Source organism: Spinacia oleracea, chromosome 3, assembly GCF_020520425.1.
Source record: "Spinacia oleracea cultivar Varoflay chromosome 3, BTI_SOV_V1, whole genome shotgun sequence".
Lineage (NCBI taxonomy): Eukaryota > Viridiplantae > Streptophyta > Magnoliopsida > Caryophyllales > Amaranthaceae > Spinacia > Spinacia oleracea.
In genome coordinates, this window is record NC_079489.1 from 134,248,148 (window position 1) to 134,270,543 (window position 22,396).

The 22,396-nt window shown below is 35.9% G+C and overlaps 3 protein-coding genes across 9 annotated transcripts; 2 read left to right on the forward strand and 1 right to left on the reverse strand.

The window, feature by feature from the left end:
• The first annotated feature begins 1,320 nt into the window (after positions 1-1,320).
• Positions 1,321-4,714, forward strand: LOC110791057 (uncharacterized). The gene is made up of 5 exons (XM_021995820.2): positions 1,321-1,595; positions 1,725-1,798; positions 3,264-3,396; positions 3,510-3,821; positions 4,118-4,714. Exons 1-5 carry the CDS (start codon positions 1,476-1,478, stop codon positions 4,391-4,393), a joined length of 915 nt encoding a protein of 304 aa, XP_021851512.1. The 5' UTR covers positions 1,321-1,475; the 3' UTR covers positions 4,394-4,714.
• A 1,439-nt stretch (positions 4,715-6,153) lies between these two features.
• Positions 6,154-8,850, reverse strand: LOC110780490 (annexin Gh1). The gene is made up of 5 exons (XM_021984871.2): positions 8,679-8,850; positions 8,410-8,555; positions 7,775-7,993; positions 7,285-7,497; positions 6,154-6,587 (listed from the first exon to the last, which is right to left on the reverse strand). Exons 1-5 carry the CDS (start codon positions 8,752-8,754, stop codon positions 6,291-6,293), a joined length of 951 nt encoding a protein of 316 aa, XP_021840563.1. The 5' UTR covers positions 8,755-8,850; the 3' UTR covers positions 6,154-6,290.
• Positions 8,851-8,987: 137 nt separating this feature from the next.
• On the forward strand, positions 8,988-14,563 carry LOC110791056 (uncharacterized). Of its 7 annotated transcripts, none has more exons than XR_008931114.1 (3): positions 9,711-10,181; positions 10,283-10,342; positions 12,397-14,563. XR_008931114.1 is itself a non-coding variant. In XM_056840817.1 (3 exons), exons 1-3 carry the CDS (start codon positions 9,983-9,985, stop codon positions 13,829-13,831), a joined length of 318 nt encoding a protein of 105 aa, XP_056696795.1. In that variant the 5' UTR covers positions 9,714-9,982; the 3' UTR covers positions 13,832-14,563. The 7 variants fall into 7 exon arrangements, 1 of the variants encoding a protein (XP_056696795.1); XR_008931110.1 differs by having other exon boundaries at positions 9,714-10,181; positions 10,288-13,923; positions 14,163-14,563; XR_008931113.1 differs by having other exon boundaries at positions 9,714-10,181; positions 10,288-10,342.
• The last annotated feature ends 7,833 nt before the right edge of the window (positions 14,564-22,396 follow it).

Sequence of the window (22,396 nt, forward strand, 5' to 3'; positions counted from 1 at the left end):
TTTTTTGTTGGAATCTATCTTTATCATATTATGTATCTATCTTTTTTTTTAATTAATTAAAATATATTAATAATGATTATATTTTAATCCAAGTAGAATTATAATGTAAATAAAATTCTAATGTAAATGTAAATAACATTCTAACGAAATTTTTAGGTGTTAGCACTCTTATGGTGTTAGGATTCTTAACATAAAGTAAGATTTTGATACCTAACATTCCAACGGAAACTTTGATCCAATGGAAATTTTAATTTATCCTTTTTTTTAATTAATTAAAATATATTAATAATGATTTTGTTTTAATTTATCTTTATTTTTAATTAATTAAAATATATTAATAATGATTTTGTGACTGGACATTCCTACGTGGCGTTTCGAATGCTCTCCAAAAAACTCCCCTTTATATATATATATTAGATTGTAGTAGATTTTTTTCACGACATCTATTTAAAACTTTACTACGTACCATTTGTGAGTCACGAGATTATTAATTGTAAAATCTTAAACGTCATTTTTGAACAAGTAGAGTAGAGTCTAGTGATTCCAAGGCTCCTAGCTCCTCCTTTCGGCAAAAAACCGTGACTCTTTTTTTGATTGATAGGAAAAGGTTGCAAAGGAATAAAAACATAATAAACCTAAACTATAACTACGGAGGAATTTGGTTAGGGATAATCATGCCTTTAGAGTTGTTTACTAAAATTATTAAACACAACGAACCTAATCATAACTATTTCATTAGAAAGTTTAACTATTTCATTGATTATAAATATTGAAAACTATTTGATCACAATGTTTAACTAACTTTTTGGTAAGAAGTTCATCTTATACATAATACCGGGTAATCTGTCAAAAATTGATCTGACCCGAAATTATCGGGTCTTGAATACAACCCTGTGACCCGAAACTCAATTATATCCGAACCCGAACATTTTGAAACATAATGGGTCAAAATCCGACTCAAGCCGTTTTCAAATCGACCGATCGAAAATCATTACATTCATAGTAATCCGTAAGAAAGAAATTTTGAGGACTTTTTAGCACAATAAACATTTTATTGTTACTACTGTTGATTGAAATATAAATTCATTCATAGTACTCCGAATATTCATGATCGTAAACAAACATTTATCTACCCGAATTTAAGAATGACCAATAAGATCGAAAATAAATTGTTATTTTATATAACATGATTTTACCCTAACCTGTTTGACAGGTCTACCTAGACGTGGTTGATCTTCACCGCCCAAGGTCTTTAAAAACCTCATTGACTACGAAAGTCTCTAACAAAAGCAATCTTATATTTAATTATTTGAATTAAGTGTGGTGTCAGCGCTAAAGTATCCAGTGAAATTCAAATTCTTTTGAATATCTCATCATCTTCAGTCTTCCTCAGTCCTAGACAGTACTACCAGAAAAAGAGAAAAAAAAAAAAAAAAAAAAGTAGTGAGGAGAGAGAAAGCAGAAGATCTTCAAAAATGGCGGAGAGAGCAAGAGCTGGTCAAAAATCTCACACATCAACAGCTGATCTACTCACTTGGACCGAAGCATCTTCGTATGATTCACCTGCTCCTTCCTCCGCCTCTCGTTCTCACCAGGTTCTTTTTCCGATAATTACAATTAGAAATTAATTCAATAATTTTTCTTTATGGTTCATTTTTTCTATTTGATAGCTTGCTAAATTAATTAATTTACTTATTGATTGTGTTGTTTGATTTGAACCTCAGCCGTCGGACGGGGTGAGTAAGGTGTTGTTTGGTGGTCAGATCACTGAGGAGGAAGCTCAGAGTCTTGCTTCGAGGTTTATGATCTGCTTTTCTTTTCTCCATATATTGTTTTCTTCCAATTTGATGGAGTATTTTTGCTGCAGTCTGTGCTTTGATTCCTTTAAATTATTAGATTAATCTAAATAATAACTATAATGATCCCTATATTGCAGTGGGAAGCATTACATCTGGTAATTGGAGTTTGTTGAGATGTAATGCTTCCAACAGTCTACCAAAACGACTCAACAAATCATTAATTTGCTAATATTGGATTTGCTGTTTGGTAGATTTGCTAAATGGGTGTAGTTAATGTCCGAGTTTCTTTCTAGAGATTGTTAGTTTCCGGATTTTTAGGTTAAGTTTAGAGCCAACGAGGGAAAATATTATAGTAAGTTGAGATAAGTAGATTTCACGCCAAAAGAACACACCCTAATGTTAATACTTGGAAGCATTGAAGTCCATAAATTTAAAGTTGTTTATATCAAGAGGTTTCATAGAAGTCCATCTTATATAAGCTTGCATGTATGGTAGAATCTTCACACTAATTCATGAATCAGTGTAGCGATTGCAGATTTCGTTTAAGCTCCTACTTTCTTTAAAATGGTACTTTCTCCGTTGCAACACTTTTAGTTTTGCCACTATTCATATACCAACTTTGACCATATAAAGTGAAAGGTCGTTGAATTGGTCTCACTATGTACTTTCATAATGTTAAATTTTAAGTTTCTTTTAGAACAAGATAATTAGAGATAATTATGGCCAAAGTTATACCTCGGAAAACGTGCTAGTCAAATCATTCAAGACTATCTATTTGCGTTTGTTAGCTACTTCCCATACTATGCCCTTTCTATTTTCGTCAACAAAACACCAACATGCATGATTTAAACATGCTCAAAAGATGCCCAGATACAGAATTTCCAAATTTGGTTGATAGTTAAGCCCTTATCTTGTTTATTTAGTGTCCCCTCAATTTTTGATTGATTTGATTTCCTTCAAATCATGATAATCTTGTTGATGTTGGAGCTCAAGTTGCATTTAAAATCTGATTGAGGCACTACAATATCCCAAACACACCTTCTTCTTGATTCATGACTGAAACCTTTGTTGTTCATCATATTGGTTATGCACTTATGCTGCCTAGCTATATGGCCTATGTCTTATCTAGTTTTGTTGAATATCCACCTCAGATCAGTCATTTTGGCACATTGGTTTGTCATTCTTCATACTCAAGAAAAGAACATGACCAGCAGGTCCAGCACAAACCAATTCGTCATATGGACTGTTGGTCTATGCTAATCCAGCTACATCAATATGGTTTTGTTAAAATATCTTGTATGATCCAAATTCATCTGCTTTTAAAAGATATACGACGTATATTTATTCCTTGCTCTTGTTATAGTAATATGCTGCACTGATTCTTATTAGACTAATCAGTGATTCTTCAGAACATCTGGATCATTTACTTCTCTGTATAACCGGCCTATTTATTTTCTACTTCAGGAAGCCTTGTTCCGGATATAAAATGAAGGAAATGACTGGAAGTGGAATATTTGCTGGATCTGGTGATGATTCTACAACAGAATCTGGTAGTGCTAATCCCCATTCTAATAAAACTGGATTGCGCGTTTATCAGGTTTATTCTAATTTATATACTTCGTATAAAGTACTTCGTATATTTTACTGTAAGAAGTTAAGAACACACCAGAGCAACTCTTGACTCACACTGTTGTAACTCTAAACCTGCAGCAAGCTGTTAATGGAATTAGCCAGATTTCTTTTAGTGTTGACGAAAGTGTGACTCCCAAGAAACCCACATCTGTACCGGAAGTTGCAAAGCAACGCGAACTGAGTGGCACTCTAGAAGCAGAGGCAGACTCAAGGATCAAAAAGGGATTGTCAGATGCCAAGTGTAAGGAGCTCAGTGGAAATGACATTTTTGGCCCACCACCAGAAAATCCTCCTCGTTCATTGGCTGCTGCGCGTTCATTGGAGTCAAAAGAAAAGGACATGGGAGAGCCAGCGCCGCGAGCTGTCCGGACCTCCGTTAGAGTTTCCAATGTGAGTATATTTCGTGTATATATCTTTTACTTCTCCGATTCTCCTGAGTTTGTTTACCCCCTATCCTATCCTATATTCCTATTTGTTTGCTCAGAAACGCTTATAAGTTATAACATCTTAACTGTTGATTGCCTTGAGCTTGCTGGGTGTACTTATAGGACAACTGTTACAGGAAGGTAGGGTCTAAAGGGGCCTAACAGAATATGAACATCTAAATATGAAAATTCCATGTGTGTTTACAGCTAGTTTCCTGCACAGTAAGTAGGTTATTGATAAAGCATTTGATCCCTTTGTAGCCTGCGGGAGGGCAGAGTAATATTATGTTTGGTGATGAACCTGTGGTGAAGTCATCAAGAAAGCTTCATGATCAGAAGTTCCAAGAACTGACTGGTAACGATATATTCAAAGGGGATGCACCTGAAGGGTCAACAGAGAAGTCTCTCAGCAAGGCCAAGCTGAGAGAGATGAGTGGCAGCAATATATTTGCCGAGGGAGAGAAAGTGGAACCCCGAGATTATTTTGGTGGTGTTCGCAAGCCACCTGGCGGGGAAAGCAGCATTGCTTTGGTTTAACCGAGATCCTACGCTGCTAACCATGGCTTATGGCTATATATTGACCAACTTTTATCTGTAGGATCAATGAAGGCTCTTCCTGCCTTCTATGCCACTGCCCTTTGAGGGGTTTGTGAGCTAGTTATAGTTAGCTTAACCATCACGGTAGTAGGTTTTAGCTTTGTAACCTGAATAAATTAGCTTCAGACTATGGCATTATGCCATTATGTTAATTTTAAGGATTTCTGCATGCTCTGTGGCTATATTAGCAGAATCCTCTTATGTATGATTGTATTTTACCTTCAAATCCTCCTTTCATGTATGACTATACGTTTACCGTCAGTTCATGTTGCCTGATTGCTGTATGCTGATTAGTGACTAGCTCTATCTCACCATACGTTCACATTCTTTTTCTTGCAAAGCCCTTAAACAAAGTAAAGAAACAAACCGCTACAGAAAATCGGAAAATCACCTTTTGTTATGATAGAACTCCGTAGTTGGGCCAACCAATCAACAACCCAATTAACTTCCCTATAGCAGTGTCCAGTCGTGTACATTTGATTTGGGGTCATTTAAAAGGAAAATAGTTTACGGAGAACTTTTTTTCACATTTCTAAAATACCAAAACAGCAATGGTAGATTGGTATTTGGTAGTATTCAATAGAATTCCTTAAAAGTGTGAAGGTTGTCTGGGAAAGTTTAATTTTTAACTTAATTAATTTGGAAAATGGCCTGTTATTTTGGACCAAAGCTAGTTACAATATTACTGCTTAATTTGGTCCAATCCATTAAAACAGGCAAGTTCAAACTAAATACTGTATCTTTCCAAATGCTTGTTTGGTTCACATAGAAATTAAATTCTTGTCAGAAGTTTGTTTTCATGGGAAGTTACTTATTTTATGAACTCTGGGAAATTAAATTCATGTCAAAAGTTTGATTTGGGAAATGTCATGCTCTTGTTTGGTTACACTAAGGAATTTACATTTATATTTCCCAGGAAATGACATGGGAATTGCGACTTACCAGAGGAAGGGTGTGTAAGTCGTTTCCCATATCGGAACTCCGAACTCCCCCATTTTATTTATTTGATGTCAACCAAACAACATGATAATTGTCCCACCTCTAGTCACTCACACTCATGGTGTAAAAACTCGCCCGAGTTAACTCGTATCTCCCGAGTTAACTAGGTTTTGGAGGCCGGCGATACGAGATATCCCAAGTTGTAAAGGTGTTTTTAAAAACGGCGATATCTCGGCCGGTTCAACCGATCCGAACGAATTTTGTCCGCATTAAACGTTATTAACCTTACATCTACTCGGTTTCCGGCCAAATTCCCCATGTTTTCGACAAATAGAAAGGGAAAAAGGAAAGAAATGGAGAAACTCCACTGAAATAGAATAGAGAACTCCATTTTCAGATCTAAAACAAGAGAGAAGAGAGAAGGTAGACTAAGGAATTCATTTGATTATGTCATGCGTACGATTTAGGGGAGGGGGACTAGGGTGGGTAGTGAGTGGGGCTGACATGGGGCTTCTTTTTCAAATTTCAAATTCCTACGCAACAACAACGACACGGTCCGCGACTAACGCATCATTTCCGTTACCGAGATTCCGCGACCGATCCCGCGACCGTGACCGATACCGCATTTTTTATCTATGCTCACACTTCTAGTCACTTACACTTCCTCTTTTAGTTTCTTGCAACCAAACAACACCCTAGTTTCCTGTTTGGAGATTACTCCCTATTTCCTGGTGCTCGTTGGTATTAGACTGTTAGTTGGATTAGCAGAACAACCCATGTAACCTTTATTCAACCATATTTCTGAAGTACAATAAAAACAGAAAAAACCAACAATAACAGGAGCCGAAAACAAAAATAAAATCTCAACCAGGTTGTCCCCATTCTTAGGTAGAGTTGCTCAAGCATTCTCAGCACCAACTAACTCAATCAGCATTTTTTCATAGTCACCATGAGTATCCTTCTTAATAGCATGATCAAGATGAACGCTGTTCCTGCGGTAATACTCTTCCTTGATGCGTTGCATATCCACTTCTGCCCGGGTAGCCACAACTCTAGTCAGAGCCGATTCATCTGTTCCCATCTTGTTTACAGCAAGTCGAAGAAGCTTCTCAAAGTATTTTTCAGGGCAGGTCAGGCACTTGATAGTTGCCCTCAGCAACTTCAAGAAATCATCCTTAGGATCCTCCTTAAGATCCTGCACACAGTCACCAATCACCAATATGATGGTCTTAGATTTAAGAATCGCAACAAAATCATATTACTGACGGCTTGTTTGGTAGCTGGCTATAAATGGTGTCAATGAAAATGAATTTGTATGTAAATTTGTAAGGAAAATCAATATTAATTCTCATGGTAATGCTAGTTGCTCAAAATTATGTTATTTTCTTACAAATTTTCATTACCGCCCATTACCATATAAGGAGTGGTATTAGGTGGAAATGCAAATTTATCAAGAAAAACACCCAAGTTTGAGACAAAATTTCGTTACCATAGGCATCATGATGTTATTTTCTTGCCAAATTACACTTGGGTTCCGTTTGGTTTGGTGTAAAACATTTTCAGCGTAAAATGATTTTCCATGGAAAACATTTTCCAATGAAAAACACAATTTCAAACTACTTTTTCTTTGTTTGGTTCGTTAAAAGAAAATGGGGAGAAGTGGATGAAAATTGAGGGGAAGAAGGGAGAGGGAGGTGAGGAGGAAAGTTAGAAAAGTGGTTTCCCTCCCTTTCAAATGGAAAATGTTTTTCCACGAGTTATGAAAAACTGTTTTTCATCCCTTGTCAAACCATACAACGAAAACGTTTTCCACCCTACCTAACGGAGCCTTAGATTTATTCTCATTACCACCATTTATTACCGGCTATTAAATGGGCTGCGAAATTTTATACCTTGGTAATAGCATGACCATAGGAATTGTTGTAGGTGTTGAGCGTGGCGCTGAGCTGCGCTTTGCTCCTTGTAGCGATGATTCTGATGAGATCGTCATCAGAATAAGCCTTGTCTGAGATCTTTTCATGAAGTATCTTAGCATCTGATTTAGCCAGGTGCGTGTTAACCTCTGGCCCTTCATACCTGAATGAGGTCACCAGAGCAACCAAAAGCTGCACAAAAGATGATTGAAATTGTTCAATTCATAACTTCTGGGAAATTTTTCTACTTTTTTTATCAAAATTTGAGAAACTTCTTCCTACACATTTGTAGCCATAACATGTCTTACACCATAATACCATAAATTGTTAATGAGATTCAAGTTTAAGTCAATGAATTATAGATTTATAGTACTACCTAATGTAACATTTGAACTCAGATTTCTGAAAAAGGACACAATAAAATGCAGCTTTTGGTTAGGGAGGCAGAGGGAATAGTAATAAACTGCACCTTGCGGAAGTCACCGGTGGTGTGTTGAGCCACATCTTCTTCAATGGATTTCTTGAAACGAACATGGTAGGCTCGCCTAGCGTTAAAGAGATCATCTGAAGATCTTGCGCAGGCAATTTCAATGAGAACCCAGTTGCTGGAAGTGAACTTCTTAGTAGCTTCATTAGCCAAAAAAGCATCACGCTCTGGAGGATCCAAGGTAAACAAATGAACTATCCTCTGCATCATTCAATTCATACAAACAAACAAACAATTTCTTTAGGCTTTCTTCTTACAGATTGTTTAATAGATCCAAATTCCAACACAAATAAATAAATAAAACTACCTCTAACAATTCTCATTTTTTAGTTCTTTTTTTTTTAAATCATGGATAAAGAGCTGCAAAAAAACAATGATATAAACAAGATTTGATCCCACCATACCAACTTCAATTCTTATAACAATTCCCTAGTGATTAATCATTCATCACTTGCCTAGAATTCTATGGTCTTTAACCTCTAATACAGATCAAAACAATGGATCATATGTCACCATTAATTTGTATGAGAAAACCACATTCAATTTCAACGAAAAATTCGATCACCATTGTTTTTCGATCGTGACAATGACGGTTAATAAAAGAATAGAAAGATGACCTCAAAGTCATTAGTAAGCTCCTTGTCGAGTGTTTTAAGGAGATCTTCTCCATAGGTGGAAGTGTAAACTTCACGGATCAACTTACGTTGGTAAGCATTCCTGTGAGCCAATATTGTTATGATCAAATCCTCGTTCGTTCCCCATCCTGCAACAATTATTTATTAGCAATTCCCCATTAATGAATCCAATCATTTAAAATCATTCATATGATCACGTAAAACATATAGATGTTTTCTACTTTCATTTTACAGAGGTATTGAAATTAGACCTGAAAAGGCTTTGTGGAGTTGCTCAACATCTTCGGCGACATCAGGGAGAGCAGATGGAACAGAGAGGGTTGCCATTATTGTCAGAATTCAGATCTCCTTTTCCTTTTTCTTTTTCTTTTTGGGATTTGAAATTTTGAATGATGAGAAAGGGGATCGTTTGAGATGGTGACATTATGTGATTGAAATGGGTGTATTTATAGGGAAGGCAAAAGGGGATGAATCATGAATCATTAATGTGGGGATTTTCAGTATTTCCATCATTTTAATTTCCTTTTTAATTTTATTTCACAATTTTTTTACGACCGGACATTCATTCGGACACCCGCATGGAATGCTTTTCTCGCAATTGTCGTGTAAAAGTCTTTTAGCATTTCATTACCCGTGGTGATGACTGTACGGATCATTTACCTATCTTTACTTCTTTAGTAAAAATTGCCAATGGGTCGGGTTTTATCCAACCCACCCTAACATATCATGTAGTAGGTCATATGGATCGGATTTATTACCCATCAACATAATCTGTCCAATACGGGTATCTTTTTCGATGTGTCGTGGGTCAAGTTTTTCTAACACATCTCATTTCAACCCAACCCACAAAACCCAACCCCACCCAACCCACTTAACACTTGAACCTAACCCACATCATCCCCCATAACATGTCTAAACCCACTAGACATATCTGACCCATCATACGTCAAAACCTATACAAATCAACCAAACCCATCGGACCCTTCGCCCCGCACAACCCACCACGACCTATCACATATTGTGTCCATTTTTATCGACACAACCACGACCCTATCCAACATGACTTTCCCTATGTTGGTCGTGACTCGTGTGTCAACTAATACACAAATCATAACCCACCAAACTCATATGTGACCCGCCCAACCCACCTTGTGCCTATCTCTAAACATTAGAGCCCATAAATTCTTATTTAAAACTGGTGTACGATAAATATTATACAATCCTACCCCTTTAAAAAGCAAGAACTCCCTTCTTAACTCTCCTTAAGAATAGTGGAATTACGTCCACGTCCTTAAATTCCTTCATTATTTACGTCCCTTCCATTACCAGCTGTCAGTTTTTCATTAACATAGATCCAGATGTCCCCTTCCCTGTCTTCGTCCTTCTACTTCCCCCTCTGCAATGGCGTTCTTCACCTTTCTCGGTTTTTTCTCTCCATCTTCCCATGTCTTCGTACAGCTCCTCTATTCCTCCTCTATCTTCTCTCTCCTTCGCCTATTTCCCATCAATACTCTGAATTAACAGTAAACCCTAAATCCCTAATTTTGGGATTTCAATGAACCAGAAGAATCACAAGATTCCAAGCAATGCCTTAAGGTGTCCACCCCTCTTTCTTTTTCTTCGTGCGGCTGATTTCCTTTCCTCGACATGCCGTAGGTGCCTCCACCCTCCTCTTCATCGCGGTGGCCCCTCCGCCATCTTCTCTCCTACCTTTCTTCTTCGATCTGCTGGTAAATGCGAGTATCCAACTTCTGGTGGGTATTCTCCATTCAATTGTTCAATTTTTTTATTCCACTCTTAATTATGGTTTATTTATTATAATATTTTTTTTTTTACAACTCTTGAAATTGAAAAGTTCAGGTTATTAAAGAAGCATGGTTGGATGGAAAGCACAGGTTTTGGTTATTTTCAAGAGGTTCATTTTCACTTGCACTCATCCAATTATTCTATTTTAGGGTTTTTTTTATTGTTGTCGAACACTTTTTTGATCTCTAACAATCACAAATTTATCATTGAAATTTGCAATTCAATTTAATTGATTCATAGTACAAGACGATGATTGAGTATTGCTTAATTCTGCAATATTGTTACTTTCATTTGGGTATTGCTCAATTTTATGTGTTTCTTATGTATTTGATTGTGGGGGTACTGCTATCAAATCATCATTTGATCTAGGTTTTGCTTAATTTGATTCTTGCTTAATTTGATTGTGGGTAGTGATTTACAGTCGCTAATTTATCTGGATCTCTAATTATGGGAATTTTCCAAACTTTATGGTTAAGTTATGGTTTGGTGTCCTTTTAATGTCGAAACAACATAATATCAGGAACCAAACTGAATATCCAATTCCACTTTTCTGGAGGGACGAAGTATGGTGGTTGCAAAGGTTATGTTTTGTGCCTCGGTGGCTTTTGTGATGGTTAACTATCACATTTTTTTTAAGCTCTTGACTTTCCTTTGGTACTTGGGGGGTTTTGTGTGTTTTTTCTGTGAGTGGTTGCTATTTTGGTACTTCTAGCTTCCGAGTTTAGCTATCCCTTCAAGTGAGTGGGTTCCTGTGCATAATGTATCCATTTGTAGGGGGTCAATTTGAATTCTATAAAGAGGGATATGACATGCCTGCCCAAAGTGCTTTCTACTGTTTGGTCACTTGGTGGCCTTTAAGTTCACTCATGTAACTCCACTTCAGTAACAACATTCTAGATTTATGGGAACAAAATAACTCTATATACGTTATATAGAAATAGCATTTGCTAGAAAGGGTCAAAGGGATAGGAGGGAAAACAAGCACATATCAATAAGTTCCTAACAATGTTGTACCCTTGTACAACTCTACTGCATGATAAGATGTTATTACTATATCAGGAACTTATTGAAGTTTGTCATCAGCCTTCTTCCCCATTCTTCGGGGAAAGTTTGTTATATATAAGGGAGCTAACTCATTTTTAACATCTGGAAGAGGAAGAAAAGTAAAAGGATGAGAGTGTTTGTGACTCCCTTGTTTACTTAGAAGTGAAAACAAAGAGGTAAAGGAGATGTTGAGATTAATACAATGTATTCATTTGAAAGGATTATTTAGTGGCATAAGAAGAGACGGGACCTCTAATTTTTCCCTAGGTTTTTTGCATAACATTTCCATTGGGCATTTTGGGGTTGAGAAATGACGAGTGTCCAAGAGGGAGAGGTATCCTAAAGCTTGCAAAATTAGGATGTACCATGTCCTGCTGAAGTTTGGCTTATTAACATTTTTCAACTGGTCGAGAGCTTATGCAAGGGTGAAGCTTGAGCTACTGAAGTTAAGGCCTTATGTTACCTTCTTCTTCAAGAAATTAAATAAAGCTTTGCTTAATATATATATATTGTCAATATTATATGATTGAAAAATTTTATATGCTGTTAGTTGATATATGATATATCATTTCCCTAGGCTTATGGGTTATGTTTTTTCTGCATTGTTAGCTAAAGTATTTCCGATACCCATTTCTCAAAAGCGTATTGGTGTTTATAATGTATAAGATGTCCACATATATTACTTCCATTAAATCAATGAAGTCTGTTATGAAAGTTGAACACTGTTTTTGTCGTTATACTCCGAGCTCCATCTTGAATTTAATGGTGTTTTCATTAGAGTATTCCCCCCCCCCCCCCCCCCCCCCCCCCTTAAAATGGCTTTCATGTATTAATGTACCACTGCTCGTTTTCTTATCATTTACTTTTTGTAGCAATTGATTTTATTTTAGTTAGGTTGGCATCTAATCATCTATGACCGTTTAGTTTTGCTTGAAGAAAGGGGGTTTTTTAGCACAATTTTTAGTTTGGACTTAGGGTCTTTTTTTTTTGAACATAATTGTAAAATTCATGTATAGTTTAAATAGCTTATGGCTTCTTTGTAAATCGACTTTAGGCATTAGACAAAATCATATTGTCATGTTGTTAAGTTTTTTTATTTCCACTTGCCTTGGACATTAGGGGAATGTTAAGTGAGATATTGTCGTCTTTGAGATTCCAAGGGGAAGCCACCTGGTGTAATATTGAGTTTCTGGTCTGCAAAGGCTATTACATTTCTTGATAATCATGACACTGGCTCAGCGCAGGTACTTTACTTACTGTATATTGATGCAATAATAAGTCAAATGCATATTCTAGAAAATTCTTGCATGCCGTAAGTTGGAATGTTGGACCATAGATGGAATAATATGTGGAAGGCAAACCACCGAAAGTAAATTGGACTATAAGTTTAGTTCAAGCAGTTTCTCCTTGATTTTTTTCATTTTTACTGTGTAATATACTTCGTATGTTTTTTCCTTCGTTATTTTTCACTTTTACTTCGTATATTTGACTACACGTAAGCAAACAATGTGAACATTAGTTTCTATTTGGAGAACAAAGATAATTTGACTGTGGAGGTTAGACTTGGTAAAGAGGTTGAGTTAAATGAACGTGCTTGGAAAAGTCCGTATGAACAACCTTTAATGTAGCTAGGTCTGCAACAAGCCACCAAGGTTACTTGTGCACTACTTCCAGCATATTGAGTATTTGGGTCAGAGAATGGGAGTAATTTTGGAACATATTCATGGTTTGGATTATTGGAGAGTAGTCTTGGGAATTTGGGTAGACGACCCGTCTCCTACCCTTATATGAGTATCAAATTTGATTTATGCTAGAAGTTGAATAGTGCCTTCATGACTAAATCATGTTCACTATGTTTCTTTTTGTGGTCTGTAAATCTGTAATTAACTCTATGTTAGTGAAATACAAAATATTCATCCATTTGTAGAAGCTTCTTTTGTCCTTAAAAATTATGACTTTATCAGTAATAATTCTTGTGGGAGAAAGAGTGAAAACAGAGAAGACAGGGTTATAGATAGAGGGATAAAAAGTAAGTTGTACCTAAAGATGACAGTTAGAGAGAGAAGGGGAGAGGGAGAGGGAGTGAAGAAGATATATATGGATAGACACTAGAATTTAGAGACAAGATTCTTAAACAATTGTGTTTTATCAGTAATAATACTATCTTTAGTTTTTTTACTTTGTTCCGATTTTGGTAGCATATCATTTATGAACACCCTGATGCAATGTTATTCATGCAAAATACAGAGTATAGTGTTTTGGGGCAATATTATGAGTACACTACACATGGTTTATGTCTTTTCGAGTTTCCTACCTAAAACTTTCTTGCCTTTTCTGCATCAAATGCTACTTATCTGGTTGCCTTTGTGTTCTTGTTCACTTTGATGTTGCTATATTGATCTGTCGTAGTTGGATGAGGTGGTTGTGGTTTATGATACATAACCGATCAGCTTTTTCTGTTGGCTAACGTGTTTGTGTAATCGATTCTTGTATAGGTCTCTTTGATTTGAAAGGTAGAAACTTACAGAGATCAGACTTGATTGAACTGAACTAATTTTGCATTGCAAAGAACAGACACATGTCGTCATCAAGGCTTCAGTGGTCCAACAATTGCGATGCTCTTCTAGGTCTATGGATATATATACTGTAAGTTGTTCACTTAACTTTCTGCAATATATCTAACTAGAAGGAGATTGATTTATATTGTGCATTAATGATTTAATGGGTTCAGGTTCCAAGTACCTTTTTGCAACAGAGATCAAGCATCTTTTCTGCATTAACCTTCATGCACATTGTGAAAAACCGAATCAGTCTATCTCTTTCTGATTTTTATGTTGATGTATCCAAATAAGCTGATGTGTGTATAATTCTTTTTCTATATAAAGATACTCCAGCAGAAATGGGCACATCTAGAAAGAGGTCGATGGATCTTAGAGGATACAAATGACCTGCGCTGATGTCCAAGTGCACCATTACCGCCATAATGTTGTGGAAGTTGTTCAAAATTATTGATTTATAGATGTTATTGTTGCCTCTAGAGTTGATGTACAAGTCCGATACAAATAAGTCGTTTTAGCCTTTTAAGTTGGGTCAAGTTTTACCGCTAAATCTAGCTTGTCAGCATAACAATAATGGTTATCCAACACTTTGTAAAGGATATGATTGACTAGAATGAAAACTTCTATTGAGCCATACAGAGTATTATTGTAATTATAGCTTAAAATTATTATATGATATGATGTATAATTTTATTTATTTTTGAATAATGTATTTCAAAAAGAATATGCAGCCTTCAATGAAGTTCTCATATTCTTCTATATTTTTAGTAAACATCACAACTATATTACAGGGACATTTTATATAACTAACTAGATTAGCCCCCGTGCACGCATGGATATTCGAAAGTTATTATTTGTCCATTTTTTTATGAAATATTTATCTCTTAAATCTAATGCGTAATTTATAAATCTCGAACATACTCATTTTATCATCTAATATGCATTTTTCGTCCTACTACGTATTATATATTTTATATATTTTATATATTTATATGTCTAATATGATAATTTGATCAAAATATTTTGATATGCTTGATTTGTTAATTTGACCAAAATATTTAGTAACAATATTTTCTACTATTGTTATAACAATTTGAGTAAAATATTTACCAAAGTCGTCTAATATTTTAATATTCAAAAGGAGAGGAAATAGTCTTTTGGCGGGAAAATTTTACACCAGAAAGTGACACGTGTCATTCTTGGTGTCTATTTTACTATAATATGTGTGTAATAGATACTTTATACATCTATTACTTACTCTCAAAATGAAAACTAGAATTACATTAACAAATTACTACAACTGAGATATTTTAGCTAAAATAATTAAGCTATTAATTTCACTAATTAGATTTGACTATCTTGGGGGACCGCGCGCGATAGCGCGCGGGCCAACAACTAGTATGGTAAAAGTTAGCTCAAGATGTCTAGAAGTTACTGCAATAAAATGTAAAAGCTATCTATTATTTTAGTGATATTTTTTTTCTCTTTAATAAATGTATCCTTTCAAAATCGCTAATAATGTATCTAGTGTCGAGCTTCGAGCTTGCTCTAGAGGATGGGGCGTCATCATATATCGTTCGGCTAATCGTCTACCTTTGAAATCTAAGCTTATATGGAACTGAGGATGGGGTAATATGAGGTTAGAACGTAAGTTTCATTCTATTGTTTGTTTTCTATCTTATTTGCTCGAAGTCCATGTATTTCATCTGAAATGATGGGTCACCCGAAAGGGTGAACTAGGTAGTCCGCCCAGCTTTCTTTCCTTATCAAAAAATAAAATAAAATAAAATAAAATTTAACCTTTAAAATGTTTATTTTACAATTTCTTTTCATAATTAAAATTTCCTCAGACATGTTAAAAGTTAACAAAATTTGGGTAAAAGTTACTCTGATACACAATAAATTCATTGTAGACGGATGCATACAAGACCTTTTGTTTAAAGGCTCATTTGCACTAATTAAATGTAACCTCAAATGATTTGTCGCCAATATTTAAGAAATATCATAGTAAAATAAATGAAAAATTGATTCTAAAAATACAATTTTTAAGCGATCTGCTTAAAAAGGGCCGACTTTTCGTTTAACTAAGAATAACACAACGTTTTAGACTTGTCTTCTTTTAAAGGGATCCCTCATAAATGACTTGCTACAATAGGTAATATGAAAACCAACCTCACAAATTAAATATATTTTCTTTATATAATTAACAAGAAGATTATAAAATGGTGTTGCATATTACCTATTTTAGCAAGTTATTGTAGAGGGGAGTCTTTTAAAAGAAGATAGGCCAAAAGGTTGTGTTATTCCTAGATAAACATAAAATCTGCCATTTTTAAGTAGATCATTTAAAGGTTGTATTTTTACAATCAATTTTTCCTAAAATAAAAGAGTTATCTTAGTATGTGTGTCACTCCCGAGTGTAAGGGATATTTGTAAACCCAAAGGACAAGTAATTACAATACATGGAGTATGAGATATGATATTATTTTTCGTTTGACGAGGATCTATATTATGCTTCTACTGTCACGTATTATTAAAATAGATATTGGAAGTGATACGTGTCATTTCCTGGTGCAAATTATTTCGCCAAATTTTTTTTTCTTAAAAAACTTAAACGTTAAGTACATACACGATACCTAAATTTAGTAATAGAATATAATGGGTCTTAACAGTTACTCATAAACGCTCATTCTTCTTTTGACGAGGAACATCTATCTCTAGTATTTAAAAACTAAAACCATAGGTGATAATGAGACATGTGTCTCACCTCATCAATCTCTCATTTTTTTTTTCATAAGTAAAATAGAAAACTAAAAAGACATGAATATTAATGTGTACTTGTATTAAAAGAAGGAAAACCCAAAAGACTTCCCATAAAAAAAACCTCAAATACACCACTAAAAATAAATAATCAAAACTTAATTAGCTAACTTACATTGTTATTAATATTCCATAACAATAACAATAAACATTAGTATTTCTGAGTTAATAGTTTAAAAAAAAAATTAACTCAAAATAAATCATAAGAAACTAAACACCTTCTTCATCAACCTCTCATCTTCCACGCACCCTCTTATAAATGTCGCCCCTCCGTAGATAGTCCACAGCACGTTCGGATCCGCCTTAGATTCAACCAACTAAAATATTCTCTAAATTTTTATGTGCACTCGGGAAACTCACAATAATGTTAGGCAAATATTAAATTCTCTCTTGAACTTAATAATTTAGAATAGTATATTGAATTGCATTATAAATTGTGATCATGAACCACATATTTATAGGTGGAAATAGAGGAGTTTGAATCCTACTAGGAATCGATTAACTAAATCCATTAGGATTCTAATTAATTAATAACATTAGAATTCTAGGGAGAATCAAATACTAAGTATTTCATTTTTACCTAAGATATCAAATTTCAGTAGAATTAGGAAAACAAGATTGCTTGACTCGCAAGCCACCTAGCCGGCCAAGGCTTTGCACGATGTGGCCTTAAGCCCATGTTGCTGCTGTGCTTGGCGTCCAGCAATCATCCCGCGGCCCACGGATGGGCGCTGCTGCCTTGCTCGGCCCATGCGCGCTGGGCGTAGCAGCACCAGCACGCGGCCCATGCAATGGGCGCTGTTGCCTTTGCTCGGCCCAAGCCTTGCTGCTCCGCGCGAGCTTGCTTGGCGCTGGGCCTGGCGCTTGCGTTGGGCCTTACGTCTCGCAAGCTCGTTCGTCGAGCGTTCGCACAGCGCGCTTTTAATTCGTTTGCCGATTCCGAAATTTATTTCCGATTCGAACAAATATTTACATTTCCGTTAATATTTCCGATTCCGGCAATATTTCTGTTTCCGGCAATATTTCCGATTCCGGTAACATTTCTATTTCCGAAAATATTTTCCGATACGAACCATGTTTCCGTTTCCGGCAACATCTACCACTTGGATAATATTTATATTTCCGTCATTGATCCATATTTCCGTTTCCGGCAATATCATCATTTCCGGATCATTCTATAATTTTTCTTTTGACGATTGCAGCTCCCATTGGAACCGAGATCCGTCATTTCCGAATGTTCATAAATGGAGTATTTAATGAATAATATATTCACTTCAATGCTTAATCCGTTCACGTACTATTTGTCTGACCCTACAGGTTCAGTCAAGAGTAAGTTGTGGATTAATATTATTAATTCCACTTGAACTGAAGCGGCCTCTAGCTAGGCATTCAACATCAATTACCAATAGTCCAATAAACACATTAACCTCTTACTCTTCACCCCCTTTAACATTCAATATTAATTCAACATATAATTTTTATATTTTTCAACCTTCAAATTAGGGGTGACAATTTCATCAAAGTCCGAAGGATATTCGAACAACCCGAACCGAATATATGGTTGAAACCCGATAAAACACTGATGTTAAACGGGTGGCGCGTGGATCTGGTGATGGGTCGGGTCGGATTCTGGTGGAGTTTCATCCAACCCGACACCCGATCCATCATCTGATCCATCCATCCATCCGTTAAAATTATTAATTTTTTTTACTACAATTACTTAATTATTAATAGAATCATGTATGTATTACCTAATAATTTTTTATTATTAGCATTTTCGGTTATTTTATAATGTAGATGTATCAAAATTATAATTCATTGTCCACTATATTAACACATATTACTTTATATGGATTGATATTATACATAAAGTTGACGATACTTTTAATTACACCCGTTAATCATCCGATCAACCCGATTCATCCGCGGATGCATGATGGATGAGTCGGATGTGGATGGAGGGTAAATGGAGTGACGGATGGGTTGGATGATGGATGAAAAGTTAACGGATGGAGGCGGATGAATCTCCACCCGATCCACCTCTGATCCATTGTCACCCCCTACTTCAAATTACACCTCTATTTAATTCATATATTACCAAAAATCAGAAGTCCTCACTAATTAAAACTTTAAAAGAGAGCTGAACAACCATTATACAACCGCCCGTACTACACTAGAGGAAAAAACCTCAAGTGCGGGCTCATTTTAAGGGGTTTAGTGCGGGCTTTTACATGTACAGCACATGGCCTGCCCGCACTTGATGTTTCTCAAGTGTTGCCAAAATATTGGCAGCACTTGATGTTTCTAGTGCTGCCAATTTGGAAATGAACCCGCACTTGACATATTTTGTGCTGCCAATTTTAGAATATGAGCCCGCACTTGATATATTTGGTGCTGCCAATTTTGAAAATGAGCCCGCACTTGACATATTTGGTGCTGCCAATATTGAAAATGAGCCCGCACTTGACATATTTAGTGCTGCCAAATTTAAAAATGAGCCCGCACTTGACATAGAAATGGGCAACACAAGCATACAAATGAGGCGCACTTGATATATAAATGAGCCGCACTTGGCCTATAAATGAGCCGCACTTGATAGATTTGTTGTATAACCGATTTCCCTGCTACATATTACAATTGGACCACGCCACTGATTAACCTCCATACGTCATATAAAAAGTATCCAATTATATAGATAATTAAATTAAATAGTACATAATTGTAAATATAAAAGTCTCTTACATTACAATCATATGAAAAACTAGCTAGTATCCGTAATTTAAGATTCAATACAAGAAAATATCAAAGACAATCATTGGTAATGAAGTTTGCCAACATTTCTCGAACTTCATCTTTCTCCTCAAAGGTGAAAGGCCGCTCCCTCGGATTATTGAATACCTTAAAAAGATGGACCATCGAAAAATATATATAAACTTTAGTTATATTATAAATATTGAATTGTACAATAAATTAAGACTTAATTTGTTCATAACAAAGAAATAATGAACCGTATAATAATAAAATTGGTTAATTTCGGTCCCAACTTTCCCTAATAAACTTAAATAAATATTTGAAAGTCCTTCCATGTTTAATAAACTTAGTTTTATGTTTCAAATACTCATTCTCACCCATTTTGGTGAAGTTATGCACATTTAAACCTCGTTAGTTCATTATCGGTCACATTTTGACTAAAATGGCTAATTTCGGTCCCAACTTTCAACTAATGAACTTAAATGAGTATTTTAAAGTCTTTCCATGTTTAATACACTTAGTTTTATGTTTCAAAGACTCATTCTCACCCATTTTGGTGAAGTTATGCACATATAAGCCTCGTTAGTTCATTATTGGTCACATTTTGACTAAAATGGCTAATTTCAGGCACAACTTTCATCTAATGAACTTAAATGTGTATTTTAAAGTCTTTCCAAGTTTAATACACTTAGATTTATGTTTCAAATACTCATTCTCACCCATTTGGTGAAGTTATGCACATTTAAGCCTCGTTAGTTAATTATCGGTCACGTTTTGACTAAAATGGCTAATTTCGGTCCTAACTTTCAACTAATGAACTTAAATGAGTATTTTAAAATCTTTCCATTTTTAATACACTTAGTTTTATGTTTTAAAGACTCATTCTCACTATTTTGGTGAAGTTATGCACATTTAAGCTTCGTTAGTTCATTATCGGTCACGTTTTGACTAAAATGGCTAATTTCGGTCCCAACTTTCAACTAATGAACTTAAATGAGTATTTTAAAGTCTCTCCATGTTTAATACACTTATTTTTATGTTTCAAATACTCATTCTCACCATTTTGGTGAAGTTATGCACATTTAAACTTCGTTAGTTCATTATCGGTCACGTTTTGACTAAAATGGCTAATTTTGGTCCCAACTTTCAACTAATGAACTTAAATGAGTATTTTAAAGTCTTTCCATGTTTAATACACTTAGTTTTATGTTTCAAAGACTCATTATCACCCATTTTGGTGAAGTTATGCACATTTAAACCTCTTTAGTTCATTATCGGTCACGTTTTGACTAAAATGGCCAATTTCGGTCCCAACTTTCAACTAATGAACTTAAATAAGTGTTTTAAAGCCTTTCCATGTTCAGCACACCCTTAGTTTTATGTTTCAAAGACTCATTATCACCCATTTTGGTCAAATTATGCACATATAAGGATTGTTTGATCATTATAGGTCATATTTCGACAAAAATGGCTTATTTCGCTCCCAACTTTCAACTAACCAACCTAAATAAGTATTTTAAATCTTTACATGTTTAATACACTTAGTTTTATGTTTCAAAGACTCATTCTCACTCATTTTGTTGAAGTTATGCACATTTAAGCCTCGTTAATTCATTATAGTTCATATTTTGACTAAAATGGCTTATTTCGCTCCTAACTTTCAATTAATGAACTTAAATAAATATTTTAAACCCTTTACAAGTTTAATACACTTAGATTCATGTTTCAAAGACTCGTTCTCACCCACTTTTGTCAATTTCTGCACATATAAGACTCGTTTGATCATTATAGGTCACATTTTCACTAATTTGTTTGTCCTAGATTGTGAACTAACTTAGTTTACTCTTCCTTGTGTGTCTTGGTTTGTTTTCTTTGTTTTGTAGATTTTTGCTTAGCTTCAACTCATCTCAATGGCACCAAAACGCGCAAAGAATAACCCCACCGCGGCCGCGACCACCTCTTCATCAAAGAGGAAGGCAATTACCCCGCCGAACATGGAAACTTACGGAATTGAGTTCGCCGAGCAAGGGTCTTGGGACTTCTTCGAGCTCCTTTCCAAAAGGACAATTAATCCCACCAAGTTCTTCCATCGGGAGGGTGTTCATAGCTTGGGGGTCGAGGCCGAGGTTGACAAGTTTCTCAAAGGTCTAGGGTGGGAAGAGTTCACAAAGATGAGTGCCCCAACCTATAAAAGGTTGACATTGGAGTTCCTCTCCTCGGCTCGGAAGAACCTTGTAGAAGATGAGGATGGTGATAATGTGGTGGAATTGAGCTTCCAAGTCTTCGGTCGCCAATACAAGTTGAACCACAATCAAATCAATGCCCTCTTCTCCATCGACTCAGAGCATGGTTTCATCACGAACCCAAGGTCCGAATGTGCTAACAACTATTATGAAAATAGTTGGTGGAGAGAGCTCACCGGAGACGACGGGGATTTCTTCTCCGCCTCGGCCAAGTCTTCTTCATTCCATCATCCGGCCATCCACATCATGAGCCGGCTCCTCATCTATGCCCTTTTCTCTAAGGGTGCTACCGGTGCCTTGTCGGGCACGGAACTTGGTGGCTTATGGTTGGCCACACAAGAGGAGCAAGGGGTACTTGATTTCGGGCAATTGCTCATTTCCCGGATTATCGAAGTTCGGGATAGCCACTTGAATAAATCCGACATCCTCCTTGGTGGCATGCTCACTCTTCTTGTTCGGCTTCTACCGAACAACCCTCATGCCAAGGAGATGTTTCATGCTACTTGGCTCCACTACACCACCAATGAGGCCCAATGGATTTGGATTGTGAGGAAGAACGATTGGTGCTTTCTTCCGCACCCGCCCATCACCTCATGGTCCCCTAATGTCCGCTTCTTGCTTCCGCGGCATCAAAAGTTTGTCAAGGCCGCCGCCGCCGCCACTTCTGAGCCTACCGATACCACTACCGAGCCTACTCAAGCTCCTCCTCGGTCCCCTAGTCCTCCTCCTCCGATGTGGGTAATATAC

Bases quoted from the DNA above. Each gene is read 5' to 3' on its own strand.
- LOC110791057 (XM_021995820.2), top strand. From the start codon at position 1,476: ATGGCGGAGAGAGCAAGAGCTGGTCAAAAATCTCACACATCAACAGCT. The intron at 1,596-1,724 runs GTTCTTTTTCCG...TTTGAACCTCAG, and splicing joins CCGCCTCTCGTTCTCACCAG to CCGTCGGACGGGGTGAGTAA. The intron at 3,397-3,509 runs GTTTATTCTAAT...CTAAACCTGCAG, and splicing joins CTGGATTGCGCGTTTATCAG to CAAGCTGTTAATGGAATTAG.
- LOC110780490 (XM_021984871.2), bottom strand. From the start codon at position 8,754: ATGGCAACCCTCTCTGTTCCATCTGCTCTCCCTGATGTCGCCGAAGAT. The intron at 7,498-7,774 runs GTGCAGTTTATT...TCTTTTGTGCAG, and splicing joins CCACCGGTGACTTCCGCAAG to CTTTTGGTTGCTCTGGTGAC. The intron at 6,588-7,284 runs GTATAAAATTTC...GACTGTGTGCAG, and splicing joins ATGGTCATGCTATTACCAAG to GATCTTAAGGAGGATCCTAA.
- LOC110791056 (XM_056840817.1), top strand. From the start codon at position 9,983: ATGAACCAGAAGAATCACAAGATTCCAAGCAATGCCTTAAGGTGTCCA. The intron at 10,182-10,282 runs GTGGGTATTCTC...GAAATTGAAAAG, and splicing joins ATGCGAGTATCCAACTTCTG to TTCAGGTTATTAAAGAAGCA. The intron at 10,343-13,772 runs GTTCATTTTCAC...ATTCTTGTATAG, and splicing joins GTTTTGGTTATTTTCAAGAG to GTCTCTTTGATTTGAAAGGT.